Genomic DNA, 24,546 nt, shown 5'->3' on the forward strand with positions numbered 1-24,546 from the left:
ATTCTTAACATAAGTAATTCTTTACTCCGGCTTAAAATAACATCCTCTTTATTCGATGTGCATATATTACAAGTCAAGGAATCGACTAAGATATTAATCGCTCGATTTAGGAGCACATAAGCGATTCAAGATGCTCCCTTTAATCTTCGAAATGACATTAAGATTTATCATAAAGCGTATGGATCTTTTCTGTTCGAGATTCTATGTTGAGAAGAAACGTATAATCGAAGAAAGAAAATTGCTTTAGAATTGAAATCCATATATATTGGTGTCACAATGATAAACTGAACGAAAAAGGGAACATCCCGAGGAAATAAATTAGTGATGCCTTTTGCGATAAGGTTACGCAACATAGGAGTACTCATCGGCACTATTTGGAGTACGTTCGATGTACTGCTTATCTATCAACGCTTCAATGCACTTTTTGATCATGCCGATGGAGGGTGCAAAAGTAACTTTAGACTGACCAAGTACCTGCAATAAATTTTTACATTTATAAATGTTCGAATAGTATTGATCCGAATTATAAAGAAATTCAGAAAAGAGAACAAATTTCTTCGAACGAATCTTACCTCTTGTAAAAGTTGATTATGTCTCAAAAGTTTTCGACTTTTCATTATACGAACTATAGCTGCTTGCAGGTACAATTTTCTATCATCGTCGACGCTACGGTGTGTCGCCTCAGCATCATGGGGCGCATCACGTTGTAAAGCTGCCGTAACACGGAACTTCGTTCTTTTATTGTGATAATCAAAGTTAAGCGTAAGAATCGTGTCTTCCTCCAATTCGCCCTCCGTCGATTTCTTCAGAATTTTACAATCAACGAGGCTCACAGCATGCTTCACTAATTGATCGTGCGATAGATGTAACGATGCCGCTGCTTCTTTGCACTGTATAGCATCGCACTGTTCAAAAAGAAGTAATAAAGCCATCTGATACGTTTGCACCGTCACCAAATATGGCTTTTTCAAGTAATTAAATTTTAATTCTCCTTGGCACAAGTGATGCAACCAGGTCAATTTTCGACCACTAAATTGCGCATGATAAAAAGATTCAAAGGCCTGTACAGATTTTTCTAATTGTTGCGGAACGTGAAAAGGACCAGGCGAAGGTGGCAAACCTAAGGGCCACGCTCCAGCTTGTAATACATATACCACGAATCCGATGCCTAATTGATTGTCCGCGTCTCTTTCTCTGAGGCTGGCTGTAAATTTCGCATTTAGATCTGCCGATACGGACATGTCGGTAAACATACGATGCAATTTATTCGTAAATTCATATCCACAGGCTTGTTTTAAACGATCGATCATGGCCTCTTCCGCATCCATTGATTGAGATTGTTGATGTATCAATCTCCTAGCCAACATACGAGCGTAAAACTTTTGGAAAACGTCTTTGTCATCGACGTACTTGAACACAGTTATGGATCGTCCCAATTTTTCCTCTATTTCGCCCTCCGATGCAACTTTAGTAGATTTTTTTAGAAGTGAGTCACAGTATTTGGCAAGCTACATGAAAATAGTATCCGTTAACTTTATCAAACAGTTTGGTTTAAAGATCGTATTTTCTTCGAATGAAGCAATAAAATTATTATTACGTACGAGTTCGGGTGCTCGAGCTGGTTGACGCGGAACTGGTCTATGATTGACGACAGCTGAACACGCTTTATCGAGAGCACTTATAAAAGCTTGATCTCCTTTGAACACATCTCCAATTAATTCAGAATATTTTGTATGCACGTCCAGCATGCTTTCTACAAATTGAGTGTATACCTAAAATAATGCAAATTTTTCGTTGAATCTTGTCGATTTTTAATGTCTTTAAAATCAATAAGTCGATTTGTATTTAACATGTTGTTAATCTTACATTTTCACCTTGTAATGGTCCGATCGCTTGTAATCCTTGCTGCGTGATGTGTTGAGTAAATTTCTGTACAAGCGGAGCTAATCCAGATGGTAATGGCCTTAATAAAGCATAGAGTAAAGATAAATCCCATCTGCGTTCGTTTTGTATCATTGCTTCTGCTTCCGCGTGTAACCAAGAAAGATGCGCAGCTACCATTTTTTCTTCACAGCACTGACTTACCTATAGAAATTATTATTTGATCACTTCTATCGTTCTTTCGTTTCGAACTTATACACTTGTTCTTGTCATTCATTAAACAAAAAAAGAAACGTACTTTAGGCATTGAACTAACGTGAAGAAACTTGTACGTGCGGAGTTCTTCTAAATTAAGTCGCCAAGTAACTCTTTCCATGTAACGAGTAACGTCAGATTGTTGTAACAACTCAGACGCTTCTCTCGCATAAAATTCACCGGTAGTCTCCAAAAATGGTTTTTCAAATATTTCTTGATACATCTAATTAATAGCAGATGTTAATGTATGTATATTAGTTTTAATTCATCAGTATATCAAGTTTTAATTATTTTGTGATAAAAATATAGTTTTATATTATGATATAAATATGTTCTTATAGAAATTATTCTTACATCTAATTGTCCTTTCACTTTATATTCTTCTACCCGCACAAAACTCTGTATCACTCCACAAATCACATCGGTTGTAGCAGGTGGTGCCTCACCTATCCTGTCCGCATTAATGCTTTCTAGGAGAAGAGAGACAAGAGATTTTCTAAGCGGCGCTATCATTCTTTTTTTCCAAATATCTAAGCCCAATTCACCGATTTCCATCTGCTCTTGACAATCAGCGGACATAGCCGAAGAAGTGCCATAGATAAGTTCTGCTTCGGATAGTTTCTGCTTTTTAATGTGTTGTTGATTTAGATACAAATACAGACAATGTAGATAGTTTATGCCTTGTGAATATTCTGTCCAGGCACGATGGTAAGCCTGAAGCAAACCAGTTTCACCTTGAGCACGAACTTTTGTTAATAATTGAGAAACATGATTATCCAAAAACCTTTTTGTTTCATTGTATAATCTATCTGCCAATGGTTCTGGATATGCAACACACAAGGAATACACATCGCTGCAACAAGAATTGTTTAATCAAGTTCATTTATACCAAAACATTTTTCTTTCTGTTTGCAAGGATAAATCTTTATTTAAATTGTCAATATACCTGAATCTGTCATTCCACGTAGCACGAGGGACATTGGCTAATGTTATTACTCCTTTAACAGTTTCTTGCAAAACGTCCCAGGTTCTAGTAAAATCTACTCTCTTAGGTTTTAGTGACATCCTTTTCCTTGATCCACGGCCAACAAATTCCCCGATTTGAATATTAATAAATCAGTAACTACCTATATAAACTTTAAGGTATAATTCCTAATATCACAATCCTGAAATATGAAAAGATTGTAAGTTATTAATTTATGATGGTCCTTGCATTGCTCAGTTTTTAAAGAAAATGAAATAAAATTTAATGCCTAAATGTCAATGTTCTTTGTTTATAGATTCTTAAAGCCAAGTTCTTAAAATATACTCCAAGAATAATCTGCAATATATAGTTAACAGTCCGAGCATAGAAGGCTTTGTCTGCATGTTTTGTGTATAATGCGTTGGTGTTTAAAAATAATATATAAAAGTGAAATACACCGTGTACATATAAATATAAGGAATTTCATGGTCGCTCTAATTCTTGTCTTTAATCCAATTAAAGATACTTATTTAGATCTATGATCCTTGGAGTTATTTCTTATTAACATTGATTTAAGAGAGCATGATGATAAAAAAGAAAACAAAAAATATATAACTACGGAATAAATCGAACGTTACTCGAAACACTTTAGGAACTGTAGTATCGAAATGTAATTCTCAAATTCGATCATCGTTTTTCACGTACACGAATGATGACTTCGCACCAAATTTTAGTTTTTTTTTTCGTTAAAAGAAATGTGATTAAATGATGAGAAATTGGAATCTTTAATGAAGGTGCATACACACACACAGGCACACACGCACGCACGCACACACGCACACGTATATATATTGCGAGTTACAGCTGACTCTACTTTACACAATCCAGATGTTCGCGGGATCGAGGCCACTAACCAAAAAGTCAAAGGGGGGACAAAGAGCGCGAATCCTTTCGATTAACTCAATGATCTCTGATCGATTTCAGCCATCACAGCGACGGACCTGTTCTGGACCGCTTATTTTTGGCGTATCGCGAGTCATTCCCCGTTGCAAAATGCATGACACTTGCAATATTCTGCGATGATCGAACGCATATTTATTTTTCTTCTATATATCGAGAACACGGATTCTCGTCCTTGGTTTATTATTTCTTCTCCTTTATACACTTATCTCCTTTTCACTATTGCTTAAATCTTGATGAAATGAACGTTAACGGAAATTTCTTTTTTACTACACCATTAACGCGACTAAACGTACGCAAAATATTCTCTACCACTCTCTGACGAATCTCTTAATAACATCGTACAGCCATACTTTTTTTTCTCAACTTTCGACTTTCTGGCTATCTTTGGAAGAATAGTAGAAGGGGGGAGAAAATAGATGGGCTACCCTACCGTCATGACTGGCGCTATCTAAAAACTCTATGTAGCAAACGTAGTTCCTCGATCGCACGCCATTTTTCACTTTCCTATATTTTTATCCTTCTAACTTGTTGTTTTGTTCATGTCGTTATGTACTTTTGACTTTTAATAGACAATTTGTCGTGACATTGTACAAAAGAATTGTTTATGGATATTTTTCTTTTCTTTTTTTTTCTTCATTAAAAATCATCGAGATAAACATCGAAATTTGCGCGCGAAATAAATTAAATATGGCGGACTTTATACAACTCTGATCTTTTTAGATAGAAGGGATGTAGTTGTATGATGTACGTCACACTATGTCAATAAAGATACATTTTTACTATTATTGTAACATGTAATTAAAACTAACATTTGCTAATATATATATATATATATATATATATAATTGATACTTTAATTTAAATGAGATACTGTTGATATATTAAACATTATCCACTGATCTGAATTGCAACTTCAAATGAACTTCACTTTTCATACTTTGATTTAAGGTAGCACGTCTATATAAGACGTTGTTTATGCATCACTATCTCTCTTGTGTATTTCTGGTTGTACATAAAGATTTGTGTTGATTTCCAAATACGCTATATTAATTTATATTATTAAAAATGGTAAATATATATACATTAATTAAAATGATTTATTTTTATATTCTTATATGTATAAGTAAAGGATAGTAAAGAAATTAATTTTTAATTTGTATATTACTGTCAAATTTACAGATGACATTGCATATTTTCGATAATATAATATAAAATAATTTTTTATTAGAGATCTAAGCACATCTTGTTTTATGCATTTAAAATGTATTTAAGGTTATTTAGAGATAATTTAACAATAAATTCTTTATACTGTTTTATAATTTTATAAACAAAATCAATGTGTTTGTCGTTAGAGTATACTCGCATACAATGGTGGAGCAATAATAGCTATGAAAGGAAAAAATTGTGTGGCAATAGCTGCAGATCGTAGATTTGGTATTCAAGCCCAAACTGTGACTTGTGACTTTCAAAAATTATACGAAATGGGACCACATTTATATGTTGGACTTCCAGGTCTTAGTACCGATAGCCAAACAGTAATGGAGAGATTACGTTTTCGTTTGAATTTATATGAATTAAAAGAAAATAGAAAAATTCATCCTAAAACTTTTGCTGCAATGATATCAAACCTTTTATATGAAAGAAGGTTCGGTCCGTACTTTATAGAACCAGTTGTTGCTGGTTTGGATCCTGTTACATTTGAACCATTTATTTGTAACATGGATCTGATAGGTGATTTGAATATACCAGATGATTTTGTAGTTGGTGGAACATGTACAGAACAATTATATGGTATGTGTGAATCATTATATGAGCCAAATTTGGAAGCTGATGACCTTTTCGAAACTATTAGTCAAGCTTTGGTAAATGCATGTGATAGAGATGCAATATCTGGTTGGGGTGCTATTGTCCATATCATGTAAGTATTTAAAAGTATATTGTTAACCCTTGTTAATGCTAAATGAAATTTATAATATCTATTTTTGTTGCAGTGAAAAAAATAAAGTTACAACAAGAACAGTTAAGACACGTATGGATTAAAATATTTTTCTATCATTATTTTATGTCAAAATCAACACAGAATTCTTATAATTATTGTTATCAGTTAAGCTATGCAAGTGATTGGCAAAAAATAATTTTCAATAAACTGCTACTGAAATAAATACTATATCATTCATTTTTTTTATTTTTTATCAATATATAAAAAATTAAATAAAGGAAAAGATAAATATATATAACATGGAGATTCTATTTAATTATCACTATTCAATCTTTTTTTATGATCGTTCGAAATTTTTAAATATTTTATTTATGAATTTAATATTTTATTTTATGAAAATATGAGTTTTTTTTAATGATTCGTTTGAATTATTTCCGTTTATATCATTACGCTTTAATTTTACAATTTACATTAACTTAAATAAACAATTTACTAATTTATATTTATTTCTTACGGCGCATGTCATTCTTGGGCAAATGTTGCCGGATGGTGTGCTATGTTTCGCGCACCAACTCTAATTTGTTATTAAATGAGAGGATTTATTAAATATAATGACTCTCAATATGTTATGTACTGCATTTCGAAGACTAGCTATTAATCCACGTGGTATGTATGAAATTGATAATTAATTTTATAAATTTGAAAAGAAAAAATTTAATAAAGTAAAATTACCTAACCTTAAAGTTAATTCTCAACAAGGCTAGATTATTATTTAATAGTATAATTTGTGTATAGTAATACTTTATAAGCTATAAAAATAATTACGTGGTATTATAAAACTTGTTTTTTTTTTTATGGACTGTTTACTTTCGTAATAATCATTCATTAAATATTTTACATAATGTAACCTTAATTATACAACTTAGATTTTTGCTTCTAATCGAAATAGCAAGTAATTTTTAACTATTATATTTTTAGGTACTTTTCCTGTAAGATGTTATTTTAAACACGAAGCTATTTTAAACAAGGAAAAAAATATTATCCCATTATATCGAAACAATAATGGCGATATATGTAAAACTAATTTATATTTTAATATAAAATTTGCACCAAGAACATTAAATATTGATTTTGAATTACCTATGAGTAATGACATATATAAAAGTATCATTGATACACCTATTACAGGAATATCTAAAATAGAAAATCCAAATAGATATTTACCTATTCATCATGAAGTACCTGTGCCAAATAAATCTATGGAACTTCCTACAATTGAGAATATTATTGAAAAGCAAGCTGTACGTATGATAGTCATCAGACGAAAAAAAATGAAGAAACATCAGCGTAGGAAGCTTAGAAAGAAAATGAAATTTTATTGGAGAAAAATAAAACAAAGAAGAGAATTATTGAAGGAAAAAGCTTTCCAGGCAGAGCAAGTTACACTTATAAAACAGGCAGAAAGTTTTGATCCTGTAAAATATGTAAATGAAAGACTTCAAGAACTGGATAAAGAATATATACCAAAAACATACAGAGGTGAAGTATTACCTCAAGAAATGATAAAGAAATTTATAGAAGATAAAAAACGTAAAAAAGAAGCTAGAAACAATATACCTAAGTTGACTTTGTAAACATTAAATTGTATTATGATACAAAAAATCCTATACAACTTAGTTTTTCAAATTTGAATTCATGCTAGCAATGCTTACCTTTATCTTTAAATAGAAAATGTATATGGAAATAAAATAAAGTATCACAAGAAATTTCATAGATAAATCTTTATATTTTTTCTTTTGTAAAAAAAAATAAGTCACTCATTGTGTTCTTTCTTGAGGACTATTTTGTACAAACTACATGTAAAATAGAATTAAATATATTATTTTATGTACAAAGATGACAAATTGAACGTTATAATAAATGATAAATATCAAAGAATTTCTTATTCATATTTAGAACTAATCAACCATAGCTAAAAAGAGAAATTTTTCCAAATCTGCTATGATTTAAAAGATCTACACATCCATATATCAAGTTTTTTTACTATTTAAGAAATATTTTCATTCCATGGTCGTTAGTCATTTATATACAAGCACTATAATATAAAATAATACTATATCATATACAATAAATAGCACCTTTTGTTTAATTGTACACATACCGGTAATGTACATAGGAATATGTTTATTAGAAATAATGGTAAATGTACTTTCAAAGGCATTATTATTATTATTATTGTTTTTTTTTTTTTTTTTTTTTTTTTTTTTTTAATGATGCCTGAGTAATTTTATTGTACGCATTTACAAAACTGTTCAAATATTGCATTTATTATATTAAAAAATATTTATAGCATAATTAAAATATTATTTTGTATTTAACTATACAGGTAAAGTTTGTGATATTGATTTTAATAAGTATATCTGCATCTGTTCTTATCAATGAGTATGTATAACATAAAAATTTAAAAAATTTATTATCCTATCTAAAATACATAAGAATCATTGTGGCTAGATTTGTTTAAGTCTTTTGGATGCTGCAATTGCCTCTTCTAATTTTTTAAAAGCAATCATTATTTTTTATTCATTTTTTTATCAAAGTTATATGAATTGTCTCTAATAATAAATAATATTGGACACGGTTTTTTTTTATATATCATATTTGTTAAATCATTTTAATTTGTGTATGAAAATTTTGCAAAAGGTTAAATAATAAAATAGTCATATTTACTTGAATAAGATATACAAGTGCTGTAAAATAATGATTTAGAGAATTAATAAAGTAAAACTAAAATAAATTACATATATGTATACATGTGTAAAATATTAATGAATAAGATGAACATATGTGATGCCATTGAAAAGGCAATTCAAATATCAAATGAGGATTTCAAATAAATCTGTATGAAATTGAAATTTATTAGAAATAAAATGTATGAATTAAATTATTCTTTAAAAAAGCTGTAAATGACAGAGTTAGTTATTCTAAGAAGTTTCTAGAAAGATTGGTGGGAATAAAAAAATGGATCACAGTTGAAATATAAGGCACCTTGATACTAAGTAATAAGTCAACTTCTATTTGTAGTAGTATCATCTGAATTCGTTAAAAAAAAGAAAACAAGAAAAAACAAAACAAAAAAGAAACAAAAATGTAAAAGTTTAGTCATTGGTACCATATGACATAACAATTGCAGGACCTTTACACATAAACATTATTCTTAGAAAATGAAATTTATCAACTCCATCAAGGCAAAACCTGGCCCTTTTTAATTTCTAATACTTGTGGGTTGTTACGTATTTTTCCAGTATACAAACTATTGCTCCTTCCAGAGAAGTAATCTTCTATTTCTTGAAGAGTTTTACCTTTGGTTTCGGGGAGACATATGTAAAAGTATATTGTACCGAATAATGAAATACAACCATAAAAAATAAAAGTACCATGACTCGTGAGCGCTTTATCAAAGAAAGGATACGTTTTTACAACTATAAAGATAAAAGAATGCGCGGTCATTGTCGTTAAGCCACCTATAATACCTCGGACTTGTACGGGATATACTTCTCCGATCATTATCCAAGGAATGACTAAAAATCCAAGGGTACATGTGACCGTATACGAAAATATACAGAAAACTGGTATCCATGTAGCCACGAATGGTAAGTGATTTATTTCCCAATATTCCTTTAACCACATATAGCCACCTAATCCAATCATAGACAAACCGCAACCCACAGACGACACCATAGTAAGCGATCTTCTACCGCAACGTCTACACGCAATGCAAGCAACTATTGTAGAAGCTAATCTTACTATTCCCAAAATGACCGCTGCCAAATACTTATTTATCGTTGTTCCGGAATCGTTAAAAATTTCAACCGCGTAAAATGTTATCACGTTCGTACCAGAAAATTGGTAAATCAAGAAATATATAAAGAGTAAAGTATATGGCTTAAGAGCATTAGGTTTAAGAAGTGCGCAAACAATTTCACGTAATCCAGTTAATCGTTTGAGATTATTCTTATTGGAGAATTCTTCCAACACTTCCATTTCTTGATCTATGTTGTAGTTATTATCACGAAATTGTTGCAAAGCTTTTCTCGCTTTATCCGGTCTATTTCGAGAAATTAGATAAGACGGAGTTTCGGGAAAAATGAACATTAGTAATAAAGCAGCAAGTGGAAGAATTCCACTGATAGCTGCGCAAAGATTCCATGAGAGGAGACTTCCTAGAGCGTATTCTATTAAAACACCCGTACTGACACCAACACTCGACATTGCTGTTAACATTCCTCTAAGATGCGGTTGAGTCACTTCGCTGGCATAGACTCGAGCTGGTGCACCCACCATACCAGATCCAAGCCCAACAAAAAATCTTCCAGCATAGATCATGTGAATGTTGGTTGCAGCTGCAATTAATATCCAACCGAGTAATGCTGGAATTTCTGTGATAATCAAGGATCGTTTTCTTCCGAACATATCCATCATATATCCTGATAATAAGCAACCAATTGGAGTACCGATGGATGACATGCTAGCTAAAAGTGGAAAATAATTATTTTAATTTTAATTCAATTTCAGCATTGTGTTTGCTTGTTTATTCTTTTAAATAATTTTTGATCTTATACCTATCCAAGATTCTTCCGACGATCCCTGAACAATTGGAATTGTACTATTAGCTTCTTGAAGTTGAGGAAGTGCTATAGCCGAGAAGCCAAAGGTCATTCCGGTGTTGATGGTTCCTAGTTGAGCTACTAATGCCGCTAAAACCTGTCTTACAGCACTACCTTTGTTAATAGATCTCGCATTTTCTGGATCATTATGCTTATCATTTGCCGTTAAATTAATTTTCCCATCATCCAATATGGGTGTTTGTATTTTTGGTAGTAATGCTGAGTCTACCAATGACGTCTTCTCTACATTGTTTAAATCTGACGTTTTTCTGAAAATATCAATTACAAACATAATCAGATTAATATAAATTTCTTAAGTTCTTTATTTATTTTTTTTGTTAAATTAAAATAAAAGTTAAAGGAATGAGAAACAGTTATACGATATTTTTATCAACAAATAGACAACAAATAGTTGAATTTCTTGTTGATAAAGATTTATATATATATCTATATACGAGAACAAATTGAAAAATTTGCATCTTTTTGGACTTATAAATACATTTTTCTTAAAGTGAAACACATCTCGAAGTGCAAAAAGAACTACGAATATTTTATATTGTGCTAGCATTTATATTTACGTATGTATATAAATATCACTATGTGTTGTACAATTTAATATTTATTTTTTTTTTATATAGACAAATTTTATTTTATCTGACAAATAAATTCTGTTTTCTGTTTGACATATGTATATGACCAAATATATATATATATATATATATATATATATATATATATATATATTGTATATAGGTACACGTACATATGCATGTCGTTGAAATCACATTGTCAGAGGGAATATTCGAACCTAGCTTCGAAGTTTGGCTCGTTTCGTGATCACTAAAATAAATTTGACCTGAATTCGAGTTTCTCCTATGTATGCCATCAATTTTTGCTTTCTACTTAAAAACAAAGAACAATAAATCTCGGAAATGTATTGTCACGGTGTTTACATAAAATCAATCATCTGTCGATCAGCTGTTAACAATGTCTAGTCCATTATTTCCAATGACTTTCCTTTTGTATTGTTTGACTAGCAGAATAGTTCTCGATTTAACATAGTCATCTGCTGATCTTTCGTTAAATATTTATTGACAATCAGTTTATTAGAATATATGAAATAAAAAAAGAAAATAGTATTTTCTTCAATAAAAATTGACCTGTTTATATATATATGAGTATAGATGCATACGTATACATTAATGCTTTTATTTTTATACAATGCAATTTGAGTAATTAATGAATTTATTTTTAAGAAAAAAAAATGTATTTAATAAAACTTGACTTTTTTCTATATATATATATATGTACGAATATACATAGATACATACACACCGATGCCTTTTTACATCACACAATTTAATCAGTGTGAATGCAGCTTAACTAAAATTAACGGTGTCGACAAATGACAATTCGTTTATTTTAGAACATTCTTCTTTCATATTTTTCATCAGACATAATCCGTTATGATCCGTTAAAGAAAAGTAAATAATGAATATCGCAAAAGTAGATTGAATTTTTTACTCGTTTCATTTCATTAGAGATAGTCGTGTGAAAGGTAGAGATTCTTGCTAGTCGAGAAAGTTCCAGAGGAAATTAATTGATTACAAATGAGAAAATGTGTGTGTCTTTTTGTTTGTATGTTTGTTTGTGGGTGTGTGAATAGAGCTGGTCATCCGTATATATTATTTTATCTATTCGCTTTTTATCTATCGCTTTTTCTATCTTTAATTAATTTATTAATTAATATTAATCGATTTCTAAAAAATATATGGATATGTGTTTGTTTGCTGCATGTTTATGTATATTATTTTTCAATATTAATTGTATCTATTCAATTTTTTCTTTTCTTTTTTTTTATATTGATTTTTTACGAAAATTAATCGATTTAAAAATAAGAAAATGCTTATTTGTTTGATTATTCATTTTTCGATATTATTTGATCTATTTAATACATTTCTCCTTTATTTTATTTATTTATTTATTTATTAGAAAAAGTGTAATAAATGAAATGCATTATCAGTATCTTAATGATCTTTACAAAGGATCTCGAATGTATTCTATAAAAAATTGTCAAACAATTAGATATTAACGAAATTCACATTTTATATTTATCATTTTATTATAAAACCAATTATCGATCAATGATCCGATTGTCTTAATCGTCAATAATAACTTATTATTTTTCTTTCATTTTCAGATTCGAATATAAATTGATGATCTTTGCTATTAAACTATTTCATAAAAATTTATACATACCTACGTGTTGATGTACAACGTGAAACGAATATCGTATATCTGTCATCGTAATCATTCGTTTTACATGATTGGAAAGAACTTTCGCAACACGTTGAAAGTAACATTTGCAATCACGTGGAAAATGGATGGACGATGAAAGGCGTAGTTGTTTTCATACGAGATTGCTCAATACATATGTAGGTATATATAATATATTATAAATTTGTATATAACATGTAATATTATATACATATACATATGTGTGTGTGTGTATATATATATATATATTAAAAATAGAAATTCAAAGGAAGCTATAGAAATTCTATATTGTAAACAGATCAATATTTATTAATGAATACTTTGATATATTTCTGAAAAAATATTTTTATCATTTTAGATTCTCTTTTTATTTTTTTATGATTCATACTTGTCTCGCAATACGTTAAACAATGTTTCCTTTGTGTGGTTTTATCTTTTCTTCTGTACTTTGAATTTAAACAAAAAAATGTCTTTTTTTCTTTTCTTTTCTGAAAAAATTATGTTTCGAAGTGATCATACTATTATAGAAATGAATATGTTTTTACGAAGTCAAAAGATGGATTAGTTGTTTCTCTTTCTATATCACTCTTTCAATCCCTTCAATTCAAATTATTCTTACTATCTCGCGAAACAAGAATATCTTTGTTAGTCGATAAAAGTAACGTCTCCACTACGAACTTCGAATATATATTACAAGATCAATCTCGAGATCGAAGAACTCATTAAAAGCGACATATTTGTTTATATATCTATATCAAACCGACTATCACTTTTATATTATTATTATTATTATTATTATTATTATTATTATTATTATTATTATTAATAGTAGTAGTAGTAGTAATACATAACGTTTAATGATTCACTTCGAAAAATGTAAAAATAATTATTGAAATTCAAATGTACATGATGATAAATGTTATCTATTGAATATTTTCTCTTTTTTATCGATCGTAAATTCAAAATAATAATGATAATTTTGTTCGTAAAGCAATAATCACCAAAGTTGTGTTTTCAAATGAATTGCGTGTATGTGTGTATATATACATGTATTTATGCGTTAATGCATATGTATGTACATAGATATATATATTCATACGTATCGTTATAATGTCCTTCTGTTACGATTTTTACATGGATAAACGGAATGTCTTGGAAAAATCGCAACGTGTCTTCTTTCGCATTCACAAAGGTTAACACGATTCATGTACGAATAACGAAGCAAAAGACCTGAGAATACTAATACAGTACATAGAGAATTATTTTTAAACTTGCTCCAAGTCGTTTTTCGCGGACTTTGTCTTCGTCGTTCAATTAGTCTAATCGTTGTTACGTTTTTCCATATTTGCTCGACTACTATTTTCATTTATTTTCGCGTTAGAATCGTATCTACGTTTTATAAATTAAATAATTATAAATTAAATTTTTCTTTTTTCTTCCGTGAATTACAATTTGTTTTTATTACTAATGATAACAGTTTCTATTTTGAAGGATATCCTATGAAATATTAATAACAGAGAAATCTCTATGCCAGTTTATACGAAAAATATAAACACTAAGTATTTCTTGGCGTTACTATCAAGGTTGTATTTGATTTTCCAATTGTTCAAACAGAAAAATATAGAAGCTTTTATATATATATAAATATATAATATATTTTATATATATAACAAATATATGTATAATATAGAGATATATAAATAGAAAAAGAAGATATATGTATATATATATATGTAATATATAAAATAAATCAAATGTTCAATAATTATAAAGTATGATATTTTTTTTGTTTCAAAATCAATAATGATTTCTTACGTCGATTGAGAAATTTAATTTTTAAAAGACATTATTCAAAGAAGTGTTACTCGGTAAAGTTCGAGTAGACGATCAAACTTGGCTGTCAGCTTATTTATTCTTCAGCAATACTTTTAGGCGATGCATATTAATAGATGAATTGCATCATTTACGCCGTATATTATACGCTAAATAGATATCAAATAGAAATAGAGAAAGAGAGTAAGAGTTAACATCCCTTATCAATTATCAACACTTTTATTCTCTTTCACTTCTTGTCTCGTTATAATCGAGGCAGAAAATCGTGCGAGATCTCGGCGTTCTTCGTGAAGTTTCGGAATTCTCCGTAATGTGGTATATTAATAACCCGACTACTAATCAAGAGCGAAAACGATAAACAATCGTAAACGTAAACGAAACGTAACCTTGGCATAAAATCAACGCGTTCGTGCGAGCACATTGCATCGCACGTTGCTTCGAAACTTTTCTGTTTTGGATCTTCGTCGAGATCGATCAATCAATCGATAGAGAGATTTTTTACCTTTCGTGATATGTATTCTTGATAAAAATAATGTTACGCAAGGCTTAGATTGAACGATGCCAGATGCTTTGGTTGTTGATGTTTTTATTTTAACGATGACAAATGTGATATTTCAAAGTCGTGTTCGGAGTACGTATCAGAACATTTATAGATCGTGAATGGATTTGTTTTTCTCGTTTGGGATTCGAAAATATTGTTCTAACTCGATCTAATTTTAAATTAATAAAATCTCAAATAAAATTTATATCTTCGATAGATAGTTTTGTTCTTTAGAAAGAACAAGAATTAGAACTATTGTGTCTATACATACGTATTTATAAGGGTATATACATATATAACAAATAATAAATAACAATATAATTCTTTATGTTTCAAATTTCGCACTTGTTAGTCATATCTATGAATTCAATTTTGAATATAGCCAATACCACGTGCAAATTAAAAGAGATATTTTCAAATTTAAGAGATATACAGTAAGAAAAAGAGGACGAAGTAATGAAATAAAAATGGAAGGAAAAGATTATCCACTCACTCAGCCATGACGTCGATATTTCTTCTGCTCCTTCTTTTATCTTTTACTTTTCCCCTTCGTTGACGATCACTTGTCACGTATTTTCCTCGTTGAAGAGACAAAGAGTCGAACAAGTATATGTATATTTATATATGTACAAATTATCACCGGATATATATATATAGAGAAAATATAAGTATAGTCGCGAATATATCACAGTTCGATGATCACAATATTAAAAGAACATCTTATATATGTATATATATATACGTATATTTATCACACTTCGAGGAGACTCTGCGTTTTCTTGCCTCTCTTCTTTTATCTTTTTTGACAATAAACAAAATTTATACAATTTCTACCTTTTTATTCTTCAAAACGTATTCACGTACTTGCGTTCTTTTTTTCTTTTAAAATGTCTCGCTTAAACCGATCGTACGACCGATATGGTAAAAACCTTCGAGAGTTCTTCGCCATGAGCTATTCATTTGCGTTCGATCAGCTATATCTTCTTTATCTTTATCTCCTTCTTCTTCCTCTTCTTCTTCGTCTCAACAAAAATTTATCGATCTCGATGAAGTATTTCTACGTATCTATCGATTTATCTTGTAAAAAATTTAAGAAATAAAAGAAAAATAATACACAGTGAAGATGTGAAAACTTTCTCTTAACGTTTGCGGGAGTAGTCGCGCGGAGCGAATGCACTCACAGAACCGAGCGACAAAGTATTTATACGTCGATCTTCCTCTCTCTCTCTCTCTCTTTCTCTCTCCTTCTCCCTCGCCTATCCCCCTCTCTCTCTCTCTTTCCTCGAGTTGCGCGCGCACAGCAGGTCGCTAGTTCGAACTTAACTTTTCGGAGTCTCGACAATGTTCGTACTGACATTACGATTATGGGGATGATTGTGGATACGCGAGGTATCGAACGTGTACTCGAACACGTTCTTCTCTCGTGATTGAAGAGAAAAAGAAAGAAATTTGGCCACGTAAACTTGATGACGTACGTTATCAAAGTTACTGAGATCTTTGTGATTTCATTGTTTCTTTGTTTTACTATTGATAGTTAATATACTTTTTATCTTTATAATATTTGTAATATATTCTATAAATTATATTATATATATTCCAAAAATTAATATGTATTATTATACATTATGTAATACTGCATAAATAAAGATTATCTAGAATATTCTAAACGTGTCAGATGTTGGTATAACCTTTGATCTTTTATTCATCTATGTAAATTACTAACGGCACAAAATTTCATAATTTTTTTTTTTGGAATGAAATAAAATTTCGTTTTCATATGCTTGTCTGTAAAACAAAAAATGCATTGTAAATTTTATTTCTAACAAAGGCAAAGACACGATGTTAACTGTTGTAAATGAAAAACCTCTTTTTTCCCACAGTAAAACTTCTTTTTTGTTTTGAACACATTGCTATCGAAGAGAAATGGGTAAAAAATAATTGAAAATAAAGCGAGATCGTAAAAGTCACGAGTGATTCGCAGACGCAGTGCTATCACTCTAGATGATAAAGTCTAATGATGAAAATTATCACTCGGGGGAGTAACACGTTATATACTTTGTTAAGCGAGTATAGAATTAGGCTGTAAACGCGTGTGTAACGTGGGAGGAATTCTACGTTGTCCAACGTAGAATCGACGTAACGATATGTAACGAGATACTTACACGTATGTATATGTATATACATTTCTAGATATCTCGTGTGTATATATATATATTATATATATGAATTTAACAAAAAATATTTACGAGAGAGACGAATTTTTTTATGCACTAAATTATCGTAAGCTCTTTTATAATTACAGAAAATTTGATTATAATTATATACATGTTTAATCGTAATTACTGTTGCAATTATTACACTATTATCGATTAAAAAAGTATACCTATATATAAATATTGTTTGATGATAATTCGATCTTAAATTTTTCGGATATATTCATCGAATTGGAATAATACACATTATAGAGGCAAGTTCGTGTTTCATTTAATTTGTATCTTAGAATCGATAAAAGATTTACGAATGGAGTCTTATCGATAAAAAATAATAGCGTTCTCGCTTATCACATTGAGGAGTGACGAGGAAAAGAAATATCGTCATAACTGTTTTCCGTGCTGTCTTCTCTTATATTAGAATTTTTTATTTATTATTATTATTATTATTATCACTTACAAAGCAAAAGTTTTTGCGAATTTGCGAAATAAAATTAAAAAATGAGAGGAGAGAGAGAGAGAGAGAGAGAGAGAGAGAGAGAGAGAGAGAAAGAGAGAGGAGAGAGAGACCGGGAGAGAAATTCTTATCTTTTTCGAAGAGAAAAGGTTTAGCAAGGTTAAGCATAAATTACTATATAAGTAAGGATAAATATAAGAAATTTGATTATCAAAGAAACAAAAACAGAACATTTTTTTCTTTCTCACTTCTTTGCATTTATTAATATTATTAATATTATTTTTTAACGACGAATTTTATCAAAAAAAAAAAAAAATATATATATATATATTTTTATTAATTATTAAATATAAATATGAGAAGAAAAAAGATAGCCTATTATAGATATAAAATACACATCAACATACACATAAACATTTTCCTTTGACGTATGTAATGAAAAAAACAAACGGAAGTAGATCTAATCAGTGAGGAGAAGCGTTCTTCTCTCTTTATCATCGAACTCGTAAATGACGAATTCATCACCATTTATACAGCAGAGAATCTCTCTTTTTTTTTCTCCCTTTCTTGAATATGTTCATGAATTTATGCAAACAACTCAATCAGTTTTTACGATCGTATACTCTGTATTGACGAATTAATTACTCTCGTTTATTTCTCTTAAGAAGAACAAATATACAACAAAGTGATACGTTCCTACGTAAAACGTAATTCGTAATTACGTTCAATTATTGTAAAAATGTTAACTATTTTTTATATACATACATAGGGTGTCACATTTTAAATATCTCGAACATTCGAGATGATCTTAAAAGTGGTCTTACAAATGATATATAATCTACATTTAAAATAATTTAAAATAAAGTAATATAATATTTTTACCTGTCAACTAAATTTACTAATTGTAATGATATACTTATCTACACACACATACACACACACATATATATATATATGTATATTACCCAATGTAAAATATTTTAAATGTTCGACATAATTTAAAAAATGTCTTACAAATAAATAATAAAGTGTAACACTTTTCTAAATGTCAATTATATATACTAATCATAACGAAAACGTAACATCCTATATATATCTAAAATCTTTTTCGATAAAAAAGACACCTGTTTTGAAATGTTTTATCTAACGCTTCTATTTTATCGTATTTACACTGTTATTGGATTAGTTAGAAAATTTTTTAATTTACTTACGATTCGTGAGGATTCGCCTGTTCGTTTTCCTTGCTTACGAAAGTCTCGTAATTCCTCTTCCTGGACATGTCGGCGAAGGACTGAACACGTTTGTGTCCAGTTATTGCCGATTAAATTGCGCTCGGTAGTTTATCGGGCCCGCCGTCACGAGTTTTCTCCTATCAGTCTCGCAGTCATGTGCTTCTTACGTACTCGTATATTACGTGCTCTTTTGTTTTCTTTAATTTCCCTTATATTTTCGCTTTCTTCTTCTTTGTCAAACACATACGCATTATATGTGTATATGTGTGTTCGTTGCAACTGAACGTTTTCGTTTGAACGTAAGGACGTAATAAAACTATTTTATACTGACTAGCTTGTTCGATTGCTTATCAATCATTCTATCGATATCAATTATATTGTTATTTATAATTCGTGATTTTTCATTATATTTTATATAAAGAAATGATATCATACGATCGAAAATTTCTCGAAAATCGTAAACAAGTATACCGAACGCTATACTAAAGTTTACTGTTAATAAGATCCCGAAGACCGTTTCGTATTAAAAGTCCTTATTATGATAACCTTGTTTGATTATTTACACGTTATTCGAAATGTACTATGGATGACAAGTCTTTGTTTATTCAGCTCATTATCCTCTCCATTTCTCTCTCTCTCTCTCTCTCTTCTCTTTGTTCTTTTTATTTAACTATCCTCTCTTGTTCTTCTCGATCATTTCTTTTATGCAGTTAACGTTGATGTACTGAAAGGAATGAGAAAAAGTATAAATATATTATATTGATTTATCTATAATTTATCTATGATTAAGCTATGTATACGAAACACAAATTTATAACATGTCGATGATCCAAATATTTTTCATAATTACTAATAATAAGTTTCAGTTATTTCAGATAGTAACCAATAATATAATCTTGGCTATTGAATCTTTAATGCGCAATCGATTTTGAAGTTTATAATATGATTCGATGTATATTATGTTATCGTTATCGATTATTTCACAAGATTTTAATCGAACGAAAGAGTTTATTGTCATAAAAGGAAATATTTTTGACGATCCATTGATTTATATAGATGTAAAATTCATTTATCCTTGAAATCAAAGATGAAGCAGTGATTTCAGGAAATTTCTTTGAATAAAACAAAAAACAAAAAAAAAGGAGGAAAAAAGAATAAAAAAAAAAGAAAAAAAAACAAATTTACATAAATACATATGAATTTACTTGGGATCGTTTCGATCATTCTTATGTATACATAGATGTTAAATGTATAAATGATTCGCATCAATTCATTAACCAAACGGTTGAAACACATGTCATTATGTAATTACGTTGAACGTTTTTTAATTGATGGATTTATGTTTGAAAAAATTCCACTTCTTTTATTTTTTTCTTTTCTTTTCATATCAACACTAGTTATACGATCGTTGGTTTAATTGTTGAAAAAAAAGATGGTCGTTTTAAATGATATAATTTTTTTCCTTTTTCTTTCTATTTATCGTAAGTTCACATTTCGTTTGGTTTAATGTTGATAAATGTATGAGAATTATTTTTGATCTTAAAAGAAAAAGATTCGAGAAACACGAAGGAAAAAGCATGTATCGGTTTGTTTGGTTGATTGAAAACGATAGCAACGTGGACCAACGATGACGATGAATTTAATCGAGTAACTTGTTAAGCTTACAAAAGTCGCGTGCTGCGATGATAAATTAAGTTGAGCTATTTCTCTCTCTCTCTCTCTCTCTCTCTCTTTCTCTCTCTCTCTATCTTTTTATCTCTTTCTCTCTCTACGCTGATTCATGTTCTGACTAGCCAGGAGCCTAAGTGTCTCTTCTCGTGTAATAATATTTTCACACTTACATCTATTATTCTCAAATACACCCACGCTCACACGTATATATATATATATATATGTATATATAAAACTATTTTTCATTAATGATGTCATCGTTTTTATAACTGGAATTTCTATTTTTTAATTCATGCTATGAACATTCTAATGTAAAAATTGATAATGATTAAAATACGTTGAGTAGTAGGAAAATTGTGTAAATCCGATAATTTCTTAACAGAATGAGAAGTATCGTAATAACTAGTCGCCAAGCTGACTGACTCGGATCATCTTATTTAGTGTATAGATTTCTTCATACACAGCTATCACGAACAGATCGGTCTTACATCGTTATTTTAATGATACAGATAATGAAACAATGGATAAGAAACTTGAATTATCTATATAATGAAGTCTTGATTCTTTTAGGATGTATTTGTAACAATGAATATAAGTACATTCGATACTGTTTCAGAGATTATCAAATTTAAGTGTAAATCTTCTAACAATATAATTGAAATATTTTAATTAATAGAAAAAAATGAATTATAAGAACAGATTATTAGATCTTTGGAGTCTTATTTCTTATATGAGTAGCCGATGGACAGTATTCATGTATAGTCACGAGATTCGATAAGGACTATCAAAATGTTGCTCGTGACTGGTTTGGATTATGTCACGTGCTTGATGACATATGTTGTTTTCTGGACCGGGCAATAGTTCGAAAATGTTAAAATAGATATGGTCGATCACTAAAATCCAATTTGTTTGCCACTCGTTTTTGAATGTTTCTTCAAATATTGATACAATAAATGATAATTCTATAGGCATGTGTTGTGTTCGATTTCAAAATGAAAAGAAATCATTCGATTCAATTGATTTCATCGTTGGATTTATCTAATCTAGAATATCTTTTAACAGAAAGAAAGAAAATGAGAGGGTGGCGAGAGAGAGGAAGAGATAGGTCTTATACCTTATGTTTATTTTCTTTAAAAATCTCTAAGAAGGTCGATTACATTAAATCTGTCTCTCTTACCAATAAGAATGATATGATATAGAAGCTCTGCAGTTCGAGATTTGTGTTAAGGCCTTTTGACAATCAAGTTAGATAAGATTAGATGGAAAGTAAATGAAATGAAAATAAATTTATCGGTAGACGTTACTAGAAGATATCGAAAAGTTGTAAAATAAATATTCAGAGGAGAGTACATTTAGTGATTATCTGAAAGAAAGTTTTTTGTTTATAATGTGCAATACATTGACATATATAAATAATGACATATATATAAATAGTAATTACATAATAACAATATATATATATATATATATATATATATATATACACTTATAATTAGAATGATATATATTTATAATATTATATTTATATCTTAATTATTTTTATCCTTTCGTATTTTCATCATGCTGCGTTTTGAACGATTATTATCTTCAGATCGGACATCTGTTATTGTTGTTGTCGAATGTCACCTGAAAAGAAATTGACTTAACTAATTACGTTGGATGCGTGTGTAAACATGTCCAGTATTCACAAGTTATTTTCAACTGGTCGATTGAATGATCTTTCTTGTTAGCTTCCCTTTGAAATTTCTAACATACTGAATTTGATTGACACATAGTCGTGAAGCTATAAACATACATACATATATATATATATATATATATATACACCCAACATACTCGCGCTGACGTATGTGTGCGCGTGTGTGTATATATACACAGGTATTTATGCTTGACGGTTAAGGAAAACATTAGAATTAGAAGCATTAGTATTAAAGTAAGTAAAGAAGAGATTATGTACAATTATTTTTAACTACCTAGTATCTAATATCTAATAATGACCTTCGCTAATAAAAGACATAACACAATATACATATCGACTCTGTTACATCTTCTATATTTAACGGTAATCTTCTAGAATGTTATCGTTGAAGCAAAAGAGTTTTTTGTCAAAACATATATTACGAGAACGAGTGCTAATAAAACTGTCGAGAATCGAGCAGGAATTAGAATTTTTATTTCTTACGAGCGAGCGAACGATAAGAATTTTTTATATTTTAGACTAGTGAAGAAAACAACATTCGAGATAGGAAGAACCATATGGATCTCGAGAATGTTGATCCTTGTCTATTCGCTGTTGAATAAAAATCGAAAAAGAAAATCTAGAAAAAAGCAGATTAATTGATGTTTCGCAATGTGACTAATTATTCGCATAAGATAAGAGATAATCAAACTCAATGTCGTAGAAACAGCTTCCTTCTTAAATAAACAACGAAGTATCATATTATAAACATTTTTTATAGATATATTTAACAAAAAAATTAATAAAAGGCGAAAGATAAAACAGAAAAATCTTTTTTCTTTTTTCTTTCTTTCTTTTTTTTCTATCGAAATAAACAGCTCATTCGAGAAGATTAAAGAGGCCTTATGTCATGTGATCTATAGAAATGTCTGGAAAGAAATACGAGATGACTTCCCATATTACTCTTCTCACGATTGTCAACACTAATTAATGAATTTGTGACGGACAAAGTAATGGACGGTGTGTAAACAATCCGATTAAAATTTTCATCAGCGACATGTTGAAGGCGTTCGAGACTATAACCGACAGACGACTGAAAAAACATGAGTATCATAGCATGCAAATGAGATTGTTTATTATTGAAAACGAACAAAGAAAAATAAAAAGAAAGAGAGAGAAGAATAAACAAAAAATAAAATGAACACGTTTGAACATTGAAATCATTATCCTTTGACGCACGATGAATTCGTTTTGCGTTGGGTGTATTACCTCGACTCTTTTCCAGTCCACCTTGACCTACAGATGCAATACGTAATGCAGTAAACAGAAACAAACGGATCGATAAAACGTTTTGACACTCAGAAAGCACGTGGTCGGAACGCGTGGTAGATTCTCTCGCGTTGGTCTTCTATGTAAAAGAAAAAGAAAAAAGGAAAGAAAGGCAACAGAAAAGAAAAGAAAAAATATTATAAGCGTTACGAGACAATATCTTTTTTTCTCATTTTCTAAACATTCTCCACGAATTCCATCCAAAACATAATTATTTAAAATAAAAATAATAATTTGATCGAGACAACGGGTACGATATGTTAATATAATAAAAATATTTGTAACGTAAATAATATTTAATATAAGAATGATTAATTTGTAAGAGATTTCCAGAAATGTAAAGATTTCATAGAACGCTTTTGAGAGTTCGCGAGAATATCGCAGTAACAGTCGTATCTTTAAAATATTTCGATCTACAAGGTTCTTAAAAATCGTATGTAAATTATAATATAGATAGATCGTGGTAGCATTGCAAATAAATGTATTAGGCTACAAGATAAAGAGATTGAGAAACACTGATTGTGACGTATTCGATTTATTTATAATTAATATTATTTGATCTAAAAGATAAAAATAATTATATACGATCGATAATAGAATATAATTATTAATGTAACGACACTTTCAAACATTTGATTTATATGTATATAAA

The 24,546-nt window shown here is 29.5% G+C and overlaps 4 protein-coding genes across 12 annotated transcripts; 2 read left to right on the forward strand and 2 right to left on the reverse strand.

Moving 5' to 3' along the window:
- Nucleotides 1–31: 31 nt before the first annotated feature.
- LOC127070327 (cullin-2) lies at nt 32–4,452 on the reverse strand. Of its 7 annotated transcripts, none has more exons than XM_051008163.1 (8): nt 4,102–4,452; nt 3,083–3,302; nt 2,491–2,989; nt 2,180–2,359; nt 1,867–2,085; nt 1,602–1,772; nt 573–1,508; nt 32–474 (listed from the first exon to the last, which is right to left on the reverse strand). In XM_051008163.1, the coding sequence occupies exons 2-8, from the start codon at nt 3,199–3,201 to the stop codon at nt 343–345; spliced, it is 2,256 nt and encodes a 751-aa protein (XP_050864120.1). In that variant the 5' UTR covers nt 3,202–3,302; nt 4,102–4,452; the 3' UTR covers nt 32–342. The 7 variants fall into 7 exon arrangements, with proteins under 7 accessions (XP_050864120.1, XP_050864093.1, XP_050864111.1 ...); XM_051008136.1 differs by having other exon boundaries at nt 4,015–4,452; XM_051008154.1 differs by having other exon boundaries at nt 3,980–4,452.
- A 539-nt stretch (nt 4,453–4,991) lies between these two features.
- On the forward strand, nt 4,992–6,230 carry LOC127064664 (proteasome subunit beta type-3). Its single transcript, XM_050996066.1, has 3 exons — nt 4,992–5,131; nt 5,416–5,981; nt 6,055–6,230. Exons 1-3 carry the CDS (start codon nt 5,129–5,131, stop codon nt 6,101–6,103), a joined length of 618 nt encoding a protein of 205 aa, XP_050852023.1. The 5' UTR covers nt 4,992–5,128; the 3' UTR covers nt 6,104–6,230.
- A 168-nt stretch (nt 6,231–6,398) lies between these two features.
- On the forward strand, nt 6,399–7,781 carry LOC127064660 (uncharacterized). The gene is made up of 2 exons (XM_050996052.1): nt 6,399–6,668; nt 6,981–7,781. Exons 1-2 carry the CDS (start codon nt 6,614–6,616, stop codon nt 7,634–7,636), a joined length of 711 nt encoding a protein of 236 aa, XP_050852009.1. The 5' UTR covers nt 6,399–6,613; the 3' UTR covers nt 7,637–7,781.
- Nucleotides 7,782–9,138: 1,357 nt separating this feature from the next.
- LOC127064624 (facilitated trehalose transporter Tret1-like) lies at nt 9,139–19,514 on the reverse strand. 3 transcript variants are annotated; one of them, XM_050995956.1, is made up of 3 exons: nt 19,196–19,514; nt 10,622–10,935; nt 9,139–10,531 (listed from the first exon to the last, which is right to left on the reverse strand). In XM_050995956.1, the coding sequence occupies exons 1-3, from the start codon at nt 19,261–19,263 to the stop codon at nt 9,243–9,245; spliced, it is 1,671 nt and encodes a 556-aa protein (XP_050851913.1). In that variant the 5' UTR covers nt 19,264–19,514; the 3' UTR covers nt 9,139–9,242. The 3 variants fall into 3 exon arrangements, with proteins under 3 accessions (XP_050851913.1, XP_050851921.1, XP_050851929.1); XM_050995964.1 differs by lacking the exon at nt 19,196–19,514 and adding an exon at nt 15,811–16,504; XM_050995972.1 differs by lacking the exon at nt 19,196–19,514 and adding an exon at nt 11,430–11,810.
- Between the last annotated feature and the right edge of the window lie 5,032 nt (nt 19,515–24,546).

Source organism: Vespula vulgaris, chromosome 1 (assembly GCF_905475345.1).
Source record: "Vespula vulgaris chromosome 1, iyVesVulg1.1, whole genome shotgun sequence".
NCBI classification, from domain to species: domain Eukaryota; kingdom Metazoa; phylum Arthropoda; class Insecta; order Hymenoptera; family Vespidae; genus Vespula; species Vespula vulgaris.

Bases quoted from the DNA above. Each gene is read 5' to 3' on its own strand.
- LOC127070327 (XM_051008163.1), bottom strand. From the start codon at position 3,201: ATGTCACTAAAACCTAAGAGAGTAGATTTTACTAGAACCTGGGACGTT. The intron at 1,773-1,866 runs GTAAGATTAACA...GCATTATTTTAG, and splicing joins GACCATTACAAGGTGAAAAT to GTATACACTCAATTTGTAGA. The intron at 1,509-1,601 runs GTACGTAATAAT...ATTTTCATGTAG, and splicing joins CAGCTCGAGCACCCGAACTC to CTTGCCAAATACTGTGACTC.
- LOC127064624 (XM_050995956.1), bottom strand. From the start codon at position 19,263: ATGTCCAGGAAGAGGAATTACGAGACTTTCGTAAGCAAGGAAAACGAA. The intron at 10,936-19,195 runs GTAAGTAAATTA...TGATATTTTCAG, and splicing joins CAGGCGAATCCTCACGAATC to AAAAACGTCAGATTTAAACA. The intron at 10,532-10,621 runs GTATAAGATCAA...TTCCACTTTTAG, and splicing joins GTCGGAAGAATCTTGGATAG to CTAGCATGTCATCCATCGGT.
- LOC127064664 (XM_050996066.1), top strand. The intron at 5,982-6,054 runs GTAAGTATTTAA...TTTTTGTTGCAG, and splicing joins GGTGCTATTGTCCATATCAT to TGAAAAAAATAAAGTTACAA.
- LOC127064660 (XM_050996052.1), top strand. From the start codon at position 6,614: ATGACTCTCAATATGTTATGTACTGCATTTCGAAGACTAGCTATTAAT. The intron at 6,669-6,980 runs GTATGTATGAAA...TTATATTTTTAG, and splicing joins ACTAGCTATTAATCCACGTG to GTACTTTTCCTGTAAGATGT.